We start from the raw sequence: 10,918 nt of genomic DNA, 5'->3' as shown, positions 1-10,918 counted from the left end.
TGTGGACAGAGTTACATTCCTAGATTTCTTGTGTAACTGGAAAGCTGAACTGGTAGGTGATCTTGTACTACAATACTGGATATGGGCTACTTAGGGAACACATGACTTGTTTAGTGCTTGAGCTCTGCAGCTCAGGGATGCTGGGCAAGAATACATCATCTTAAATAAAATTATTAACCCTCTGGGCCAAAGGCTACCATATTATTACTTAAAAACTTCTAAAAACCTAAAAAAAAACCCCAACAAAACAACCAAAAAAACCCCAACCCTCCCCCAAATTTCTAAAAATAGGTACAGAACCCAAAAAGGGAGTCACTATTAATCTCTAGAGAAATTGTTATGACCTTAAGATTTTCCCTTAGAATCATAAAAGCCATTTAAAATAAACATTCTTCAAGTCCCCTTCTAGGGCTGACATTTGAAAATACACAGAAATGTGACAACCAAAAATAGTCAAAACTGGTAGAAGAAAAATATTGCAAGGGTACAGGCTGGATTAGAATACAGAAAGGTGCGGGGTTGAAAGAGAAGAAAAATGTTTGCACTGAGCAGCAGCACAGGGTTTTTTGTTATCATAATAAGGTGCCTTCCTACAGAATTAACCTCTTAATTCCCTGAGGTATGGTTGCTCACTTCCTTAATTTAGCAGGAAATGGGAGAAAGTGTGCATGAGGAAAAATGTCTGCCTTTATCAGAGTTTATCCTCCATTGGAATGGACCCACAAGGATCATTGAGTCCAGCTCCTGGCCCTGCACAGGACAGCCCCAACAATCACACCATGTGCCTGAGGGCACTGTCCAAACACTTCTGAACTCTGTCAGCCTTGCTACTATGACCACTGCCCTGACACCTTTGCTGGTTCTTAATTCACCTAAACCACACCTGCTGGCCCATCACTCAAACCCATTCCAGGACCCCCAAACCCACACAATTCTTTGTCACTTCCCACGGTCTGATCTCCCCTTAGTACAGAGACTCTCCACAAACACTCAGTTTCTGTTTCCCCTGGGCTACACAAAAGTTTAGGTTGTAGTGCACCAAGTTCCAGCCCCATCCATGGGGTTGGGCGTACAGTGGTAGAGGCAATACCGGCCACATGGACCTACAGACCTTTTTAAATAAGGGGCCACACGCTTCTTTCCTCTAACTCCCCTAATCCTTCAGAACTTCATCAGAAGCTCCCCAAATATCCCCATACCTGCCCTCTGGATCCACAGCTGCTGTCACCATCCAGAAGCGGATAATATATATATATTTTTTTTTTGGTGACAGCTTTATTTCAATCCTTCATTCCAATAAACATATTTGCTCTCCTTCCCTGTTAATTGTTTTATGACACCTGTTTCTAGCTGTTTCTCTACTTCCAGTCTTCTGGAATCATCGCAATGTGCCTGTGCCTGTACCAGGCACGCTCCCAAGGTGGCACACGCGCTCTCTTTACCATCTCCTGCCGCAGCGGCACTGCTGCGTTTCTCTGTCACCTCCTCCAGGTCCAATCCCTTCTCCTTCACCCATTCCATCCCTAAAGGAGAAGGGGCACAGCTCTGACTCCCCAAAACCCTCTCTCTTTTGGCATCCTGCCAACTATGCCAAGTAAAATGTTGTGTAATCTTATAAAAACAAGGCAAATAAATATATTCAAATGAGATTTTTTTACAAAGCATCTGGCAAAAGAACTTTTATTTGCTCAACGTGGCTCTTGCTGGCAGAGGGCAAGTCCTGTTAGCAGCAGAGCTGTGCTCACATCAGGCTGTGCTGGGGCTGCAGCCTTGTGAATCCTCAGGAGGACACGCTGCACCCTGGGCTCAGAGGCTCGAGCTTTTGGGCACAAGGAAGTTCGAAGGTGATGTGGTCTGATGTTTTCTTCTAGATGAGAACCTGTCTTCTCAGCCTGTCTGTCCCCTGAGCCATCCCCCATCAAAGCTTCTTTGGTTCATTCCTTCCCTCTTCTCCCATCCCTTGCAGGGTTCCATTACGCCTGGCAGGGAGCAAATGCTGAAAGGCACGTGCCACCCTCCCCCTGTGCCACTTCAGCTCCTTGCATGCCCCACCAGGCTTCCTGGTGCCTCTGAGTGCAGATCCAACTAAGATCCAGTCACATCTGGAGATAAAATCCTGACACAGCTCCAGAGGTGCTTTGTTGCTTTGTCACTGGGAGTTCTGCAATGCCAAAGACTCTAAACCTCTACATTTCTAGCCAAACCTGCTTATATTAAAACCCTTTAGACCTGCTTATATTTTATACTGCATTGACAATAATTAGATACTGTATTAGCAACAAGTTTAGTCATAATTATCCACATAATCATTGTCATCCATCTCACACCTGACCAAGAATCTGCTCTCTACGAGTCTGCCACAATCCCCAGTGTTATCTGGGCCAAAGTACCAGCATGGTAATGTATTTGCTATCAGACGGTCATCCATGATCATCATAAGGGTGTCATTGGCTTCATGATACGGGTTTAGAGTATTAGCTACCCAATTCCAATGGCACGGGACATGGTGAGACTTCAAGTAGTGGTTAAGGCTGGCTATAAAAGCTCCAGGTGCTTCACAGAGGTGGACAGAATTCAGTTCTCCATCCTGAAGAGCTTCTTCTGGGAGGAGAGAAAAACTTCACAGGATCTCATGAAATTTGCACCGTGCTTGGGTACAGAGCTCAGCGTTCACGGATTTCTTTGCATGTGACATTATTTCTCTGCTTTATTGGTAAATGAGGGGTGCTGATGCCAGTCCTCCAGGCTCTTATCACTCAGTTAAGCTTCTTCATTCATTGAGTCCTTCAGAGTAAGTGAAATTCCATGTGATCACATGTAAAAGCATTCACTGGCTTAGTGTAAGAAAACTTCTTCATAAAGACATTACCAGTTTCAGAAAGAACTTCAGGACTGAACTTTTCAAGGTTTGTCTTCTGAGGAATGTATGGAAGATTCAGGTTCTTTATCCTCAGATGAACTTGCAAGGTCAGCAGTACCACTGGAGAAGAAACCATGTCATTTCAATCACACAGGTATGGAAATAGGCAAAGTTTTTTTAAAAAATAACAATTTTTCCTGCTTAACCTCTGTATTCCAGAACAGGAGGAAAATGCTTCATGGAATCATACACCAACAAGGAAAGTAAATGAGGGCTACCCTAAATAAGGCCATTTGGAAATCAGGAAGGTCACCAGTTCAGTTGCCCTTCCTGCTATTTACACAGCAAGTGAAGAAGAGTTGGCAGGTGCTTGACCCTTTACTGACTCTGAATACTCTATTTACTTTATAGGTATAAACACTTAAATACAAATCTCTCTCTCTCAGTCACAAGAGAGAACACACCACAAGCTCTCCAAGTTCAGAAAGTGGCCCAGAAATCTTATCACCTGATTATGGCAGTATCTGTCTGAGAGCTCAAAGTACGGAGGGTGGGGGGGCCACAAGTAAAGGCAGCTTTGAGAGGGAGCACAGCTACTGCTCCTCCAGTTTCCCAAGTAGGAACAACCCTCCCAGACCCAGAATGATGCTGGGGAACCCCCTCAGCTGAAGAGGCCCTGGAGAGATGTTGGACACTAGCCTGTGAGCAAAACCCCTTTTCTCTGCTTAGCAATACAGCTCTCTGCCAGGCCACTGTAAACACCTCCCTTTCTCGACTGGAAAAATCGTGCAACTGATTGATGCAAGGGTGTTATTGCTGAAGTGAGCATTCCTCATCCCTGGGGCAGCAACCAAAGCTCTCCAACCAAAGCATCTTTGAGTAGGAGCCACAGGATATGATTTTTGGGTGCACTAAGAGTCCTTGGCTTCTGCTGAAATCGAGAGACCCCAACTGTATCATCACCTTAACAAAGAAAAGTCAAAAGACCTTTGGGAGCTCCTCAAGATCTTGCTACCATTGCTCTTCTGTTTCTTTCTGGGTAATTTGCATTTGGTGGAGAAGGTGTCAATCACAGTGGCATAGAAATGGATGTGAACTGTGCAGCCTCCTGCTACCTAGAGAAGGACAGAGGATTCAGCTGAGAGTCCAGGTGACATCTGCTGCTGTGCCAGCCTGCTGCCTGCCCAAAAAGCTGTGGTACCTTGATGGGCAGGAGCACATCCACTTCTCCCAGTGGCAGGTTGGCACTATTAAAATGCACTTCAAATTTGTGGGAGTGGCAGTATGTCAGGCCCTGCACCTGGTCCAGGTCCACGCTGAAACCTTGAACGGATGAAAATAAAGCAGCTGAGATACACAAGCAAGAGGAAATGTGTCACAAGCACGTTAAGGTCATACAGGTGTCCTGGCTGGCATCTCTGGGAAAGATCCTTCTGCATTTCTGGAGATGCTTCTGCAGTTTTTCCCTTGTCACCCACCACTCAAAGAGAAAGGGCTTTCACAGCCAGCGTCCAAGGTCCACCTTGGATGGTAAAACCAAAACAGATCAGCTGAGGAGCACCAGCAATTCCTTCATTAGGCACCTCAGTGAAGGTTGCACAGAACTCTACCAAGGAGAATTTCCAACTAAGATCCCCCCATGCTGTGCTGTTTCTGTGACAACAACTTAGGGGAGACACCTGAGCTCCCCTTAGACACAGTGAGCCACTGTTTGATGGAAGTGCAGCCTTGCCTCAAGACTTTTGGAAGCCTCTTTTGATCCATCAGAGGATATCACAGTCTATTTTCTCAATAAAGGCTTAACACAAGCGCTGTGACAGTGTGAACTCTAAACAAAGCATTTCCAAATCACAACAGATCCCACGAGTTTGCAACACAAGTTCACAGAGTGCCCAAAGAAACTCTGTGCTCGATGCTCATGGGAGCCAAGGGCAGAAGATGCTGAGAGGTGACAAGGGTGATGAGCCCATCTGGCCCCTACACTGAAGCATTAAGGCAACTGCAGGCAGGCCAGGTCCTTGGGCATGGCTGGCCAGGAGAGTTCAGGCTCTGAAGCTCCCAGCAGGGGCCCCAGGAGGAAAACACTCAAAACCCTGCCCCATGTTTAGTGGCTTAAGCTAATCTGCTCAAGACAGCCACTTCATGCCCACAGGAAGTCTCCCCAGCACTGCTTACCTGTGTCCTGCAGGACACTTCCATCAGCCTGGAAGGACACTGGCAGCAGCCCGGGGTTGCTGATGGTCACAGTATGACTTACAGATTCATTGAGAGGAACCTTGCCCATCTTCAGGATGTACTCTGACACCTCCATGCTGGAAGAAGGAGCAAGGACAGTCCTTAAACCACAGCCTGGCTAGATCTTCAAGTGGATGGAAGATACAAATAAAGTGGATAATTCTGGATTCATTGCTGTAAAAACTCAAGTTTATGAAACTCAAGGCTGACCACCTGGCAATGACTTTGAGAAGTCACAGGGAGTGCAGGTCCTAGGTTTTATCAGCTATCAGTGATACCTGAAAATAAAATTAGTTTAAAATGTACACTGGTCACAGCTCCCCTGCTATGAAAAGCCAGTAGAGATGAGGACACTGGGCCTCCACTGGTCTCGATGAAACTGCTTAGCCTGGTGTACAGCCTGAGCCTGAAATTGCTTTGGGGCCTAGGAATAAGATTTGCCTGTACAGGAAATCTTACCTGCTCTGCAACCAGCATTGCCACCAAAGCAGCACCAATAAATGTAATAATCAATACTGGCAAAATTCACAGGAAGGTCCTTTCCCAGAGCAATCCAACTCAGGAAAGCACATGAATGAACTGTTTTGCAGAGCATCTTGTTCCTCAAGTAGAACCTCCTGTGCCTGTGCTGCATTATGAAGGAGCACAGAGAAAGTTACCTAGGTAAGACCTGCCACCTCACCAGCATGCAAGCCACCTGACTTAGGGTTTCCAAGGGTTTGTCGACCTTCTGCTCAGTGTGCTCTGTTAGTTGGAACCAAGATGGCAGCTTGGAGTTGTCAGCAGGGACGGTGTCTGTGCTGCCTCTGTAAGGGCTTGATGGTCTGCACTGGACCCCCACAGCTCTAGGAACAGAGCCCCACACTTGTGGGAAGCTGAGCAGTCCCAAGTTCAGCATGATGCTGGGGAAAGGAGGGCACTCAGCTGCTCACAGAGAGCGTGTTACAGCCAGCAGGACCAGACCCTTTCTGAAGTCCCCAGCTATTCCCAGCTCTGCAGACACAAGGAGCTCCCAGGAGCAGGGGGCACTGCTGGGTGTTACCCACAGGGCACCTGGAAGTGGGGATGGCAGTCCCTACTCACTTGACAAGACTCTGGCGCATCTGCTTATTAAAGACCCTGTCCTTCGGGCCACAGGAGGCGACAGCTCTCTCCAGCTCCAGAACACGATCCTCTATCAGCTTCTTCTCTATCTCCATCTGCATCCAAGTCTCCCACTGAGGAAAGAAAAGACAGTGTATGGTTAGCAAAGGTCTTCCCCAAGGTTTGCATCTGATAGAAGGATCCCACCCTGCTCTTGTTGAGAGGGGAGATGGGGTGCTCCTGTCTGGCTGCTCTGTGTCTGGGACACCGCCTGCTCTCTTAGCCAGGACCTCATCTCCAGGGAAGTAACTCCAGCATCTTTGCCTGCCCAGCCACTGTTAGCAAAGCTGATCTGGCCAGACACACAGACAAGCCAGGAACCTTCCAGACCTCCAAATACTTGCCTGCCCTCAGCCAGTGCCAAAGCAGTTTGGAAAAAAGCACTGCCAACACAATCCCATGGCACAGTCAAGCTGCTGTTGTTAAGGTCTGTAAACCTTGCAGGGCTTGGGTTGGGAACAGCCAGCTTCCCAGAAATTACCTGCTTCTCCTTCCATCCCTTGAGCATGGCCTTCAGGATCCCTCCCTGGGGTAGCCAGGAAGTTGGTGCATCTCCATGAGGGATCATGACCAGAGGGGCAGCCCCTGGGGCAATGCTGAGCAGACACATGGTCGTGGCCAGGTATGGGCAGGGAGGTCTCAAGTGCCAGCAGGGCACCAGAAAGCTACTATGGGGTGCAAGGGGCTCAAGTGACATGGGAAAGTTGGCATCTGCCAAATGAGGGAGCAGCTGTTCTTACAATGGTGCCAGACTCATCCTTGTATGACTCCAGGGAGGACTCCATGGGTGGCTCCATGAATGACTTCATAAATGACTCCATGGATGGCTCCATCAATGACTCCATCAATGATTTCATGGACAACTTCCTGGATGACTTCCTGGATGACTCCATGGGCGACTCCATGACTGCAGATGACCACAGATAATATGATTCACTTCTCTGTCCTTCTTCCTCCAGGTTTTCTTCTTCCTCTTGCAGTATCTCTTCACTTTCTGAAGGAAAAAATTATCCTTAAATAGAAGACTAGGCACATTGCCAATCCCATTTAAGCTGGGAAGTTCCACTTCCCCAACACTGGCCTTTCCCAGAAACAAACCCTCTTCTGAGTCCTCTACAGAAAGTGAACACTGCTCCTTCTTGGCATCAGAGTCATCCGTGCATTGTTCCACGTTCCGAATAGATGGTTCGCTGCCCTTTATGGGTATTTCCATGTTGTGTCTTATCTCTTTCAGTATCTTCTCATATTTTTTATTTCCTGAAGGAAAAATTATCCACAAATAGAAGCGTGGGTGCATTGCCAATCCCATTTAAGATGGGAAGTCCCACTTCCCCAATACTGGCCTCTCCCAGAAACAAACCCCTCAAGCCATCTATGAAAAGTGGATGCTGCTGCTCCTCTCTGAGTCCTCATGTTCACTCTCACTTATCTTCCACCTCACAGAGGAGCATCTCATCCCCTGCAATGTCAAGCAAATCCAACCCTGCCAAAAGCCCTGCCAGCCTCTCTTACAGCTTCCCCAAGCTTTTCTGCCTAGCCATCATCTTTCCAGGCCTCCAACAATATGCTGGCAAGACCTGCAGGATGGTTCCTGGGAGAAAGCCCAAATGGGCTCAACTGCTCAAGACTCAGGAAGCAACCAGAGAGGTCAAGTGTTGGTCTGGCAGCCCTGCAACCTCCAGACTTGGTGGACATGGGTGTGAGCTGCCCAATGCGCTACGGTACAGTTAAAAACAGGGGATCTTCCTGGAAGAAGACAGGCAGTGCTGACCTTTCAACATCCAGGGTAGGTCCATGGTAATCATAGGGAAGGTCCCCTCTCCTTTCAGGCGGATTTCTGCTGGTTCCAGACAACCCACTTGAACCTGGAAAGTCGTGCAGAAGACTCTTGGCCTTCCTGGCAGATAATAGACTTTCAACACTTGCTCTTTGCCAGGCGCAATGGAACCCTGCAAGGGACGGGAGAGGAGAAAGGGAATGCATCAAAGAAGGTTTGATGGGGATGGATCAGGGGACAGACACGCTGAGAAGACAGGTTCTTATCTAGAAGAAAATATCAGACCACATCACTTTCTAACTTCCTTGTGCCCAAAAGCTCGAGCCTCTGAGTCCCGGGGTGCAGCGTGTCCTCCCGAGGGCTCAAAAGGCTGCAGCCCCAGCACAGCCTGATGTGAGCACAGCTCTGCTGCTCACGGCATTTGCCCTCTGCCAGCAAGGGCCATGCTCAATAAATAAAAGCTCTTTTGCCAGGCTCTGTGGAAGAGGAGTGAAGCACCTGCACTCTCAGGAGGGCCAGCAGGCCCTGTCACAGCACATCAGCAATTCCAGGCTGGTGTCGAAGGGCCTGACCCCTTATTATTGATCCCAACAAAAACACCTTCTGCCTCTGCAGTTCCACCAAGCGCATCCTGACCCATGGCTTCTTGCAGACATACGTCTCTGGAAATGCAGGAGCAGAGACTAGGATGGGATCTGGGGATGAGAGTGATGGCAGGAAGGGCCATCCTCCTCTTTGGGCTTCCAGAAATGCTGTCCAAGCCGCAGGCTGGGCTCACACCAGCGAGGCTGAAGGAAAACACGGCTCTGGGTGACAGGACGCAGGTGCAGCTTTCCTTGGCTCGCCCCTGTACACTGGGCTGGGCCCTCGGCTCCCCATTCCTGTTGGCACTGCAGGGAGAAGCAGCTGAGCAGGACAAACCCTGCCACTCGCTCTCCCGAGTTCCTCGGCACACAACACGGCTGCAGCCAAAGGGAGCCCGGCCAAGCTGCCAGCACCTGGATGCTGCTCCAGCAACTGAGTGCGGGGCCCACGCAGAGCTGTGTCTGCGGGTGCTCGCAGGAAGAGGGCACCAGCGTGTCATCCCTTGGATGAGACAGGCATGAAACAGTGAGAAAGCCATTTGGCTTCCTCTTCCCACTCCAAAGACGGCCAAAGACAGGAATGCTGCCAAAGCTACGAGACATCCAGGCAGGACCGAGAAGCTAGGATGGTGGGATGCTGCAAACTCTTCTCCTTGGTCTTTCAGCCCCGCTCCTCCCTCGCCCCCTCACTGCCCCACGAAGCTGCTGCAGAGAAGCAAAGCTGGAGGAGGGAGGAACCAGTACAGAGGCTGTGACAATTTCTGGCAAAGCATTTTCAGGCCCAAGCAAGGAATATGTAAATGCTGCTTAGTGCTGGCAGTGGGGAGGCAGGGACAAGGAATAAGCTGACCCTCAGTAAAGTCAGCAGCACCCAACTCCAGTAACAGCCAGAGAGCCCAGCTCTCGTGCCTCTGGTCAGTGGTCCCTGCCAGCCAAGGCCATGGGGGAGTCCCTTAGGTGAGCACTTACTTGACCTCTCTGCCCCCAGCAGCAATTGCTCACAGCCCTATCTCTCAGGGCTGGGTTTGGGGTTCCCCCCCCCCCCGCGCTTTTTTTCCTTCTTTTCCCCCCTTTTTTTCTTTAACCCTCTCCTGGGATACCTGACACAGGGCCAGAGCCAAATACTTGTGCTACTCACTGTGGAGGGCACGACCACAGGCACACCAGGCAGAGGGTTTGCTGCAGTGCCGGTGCTGCTGTTTGGCACCACGTAGGTGAATTCAACCACCCCAGTGTTCCGCAGGGTGACCTCTGCTTTGAGGACTTGGTTAAACACCTGGAGAGAGGATAGAGGGGTGGGAAGTTATAGATAAAGGCCTGATGCTGGGAATCTCCTTCCTCTTCCATGGGGTTGAAAGCAAACAGCCACAATGCAGCTACAGAAGGGTGGTAAAACCATGCAAGGGCCAGTAATAAATGAACCAGAGGACATGGGTCCTCTGCACTCTGAGGGGTCACCAACAGCCAGGGGAAACAAAGGACGTGGCACTGAGGCATTCCAGAAGAAAAGGCACCTGCATGCAAATATTGGCAAGAAATATTGGTGACAAGAGACACATAGGGCAACACAGACAGGGCCAGCAGCTGCAAGTATCTGTGGGCTTTTAACTGAAAAGAAGTAAAGTGGGGATTATTCTGGGACATTCTCTTCAGCTACAGTGACTGAAAGCCCAACTTCCTCCCTGGATTATTTTGTGGATTAAGAGAGCACTAGACAAGAGCATTTCCTTGAAGCTCAAGCTTTAGGAGCAGAGCAGTAGAGAGATGTCTCAGGGACACATCCTTCTGGACATCTTCACTAGGCTCTGCCTTCCCCAGGAGGCAGTGTTAGGTGCCTTGAAGAGGAAGGTGTTATGTCCCTTGGCCAGGGGAAGGGGAGGGGTGGAGATGGCCATTAAAAACCAGCTTGGATGCTGGACGTATCCCTCAAAGGCTGTATTCCAAGCCCCAGAGCCAACAGAGGAGCTGAGAAGGGGACAGAGCCTGGCATCGAGGTGGGCAGGAACCCGCTGGCTGTGATTCCAAGCCAAGGAGCTGTGCCAGGAGAAGTGTGCAGTACCTGCAGCCCCCAGTCGATCTCCTCCATGTCCAGCTGGTAGCTGGGGACCGAAGCCGCCCCGGCCAGGGCCACCTCGTAGGTGGGGCCCCCCTCCACGTGGCACAGCGCCGTGACACGGGCGACAATGTTGGCGTGGCCAAAGAAGCTGAAGGTGACCAGCTCGCTCTGGCCCGGCGGCAGCACACCCCACAGTGGCTGGACATTGAAAACCTGGAGGGAGGGGAGGAGAGATCGAGGTGCTGAGTGTGGAAATGCATGCA

General features: G+C 49.8%; 1 protein-coding gene across 9 annotated transcripts in view; it reads right to left on the bottom strand.

Moving 5' to 3' along the window:
- Nucleotides 1-753: 753 nt before the first annotated feature.
- LOC138117050 (hydrocephalus-inducing protein homolog) overlaps nt 754-10,918 on the bottom strand; it is a 37,572-nt gene continuing 27,407 nt past the window's right edge. For 6 of the 9 annotated variants that reach the window (XM_069026998.1, XM_069027008.1, XM_069027003.1 and 3 more), the window contains 10 exons: nt 10,659-10,868; nt 9,738-9,875; nt 8,010-8,187; nt 7,337-7,495; nt 6,979-7,232; nt 6,179-6,306; nt 5,036-5,172; nt 4,062-4,183; nt 3,824-3,975; nt 754-2,980 (listed from right to left, as the gene is read on the bottom strand). In XM_069026998.1, the coding sequence (XP_068883099.1) occupies nt 2,902-2,980; nt 3,824-3,975; nt 4,062-4,183; nt 5,036-5,172; nt 6,179-6,306; nt 6,979-7,232; nt 7,337-7,495; nt 8,010-8,187; nt 9,738-9,875; nt 10,659-10,868 (1,557 nt within the window). In that variant the 3' untranslated portion in view covers nt 754-2,901. The remainder of the gene's footprint in view (nt 2,981-3,823; nt 3,976-4,061; nt 4,184-5,035; nt 5,173-6,178; nt 6,307-6,978; nt 7,233-7,336; nt 7,496-8,009; nt 8,188-9,737; nt 9,876-10,658; nt 10,869-10,918) is intronic. The other 3 variants (XM_069026999.1, XM_069027004.1, XM_069027000.1) reach the window with 3 other exon arrangements.

Source organism: Aphelocoma coerulescens, chromosome 11, assembly GCF_041296385.1.
Source record: "Aphelocoma coerulescens isolate FSJ_1873_10779 chromosome 11, UR_Acoe_1.0, whole genome shotgun sequence".
Taxonomy (NCBI): Eukaryota; Metazoa; Chordata; class Aves; order Passeriformes; family Corvidae; genus Aphelocoma; species Aphelocoma coerulescens.
This window is presented reverse-complemented; position numbering and strand designations above follow the sequence as displayed.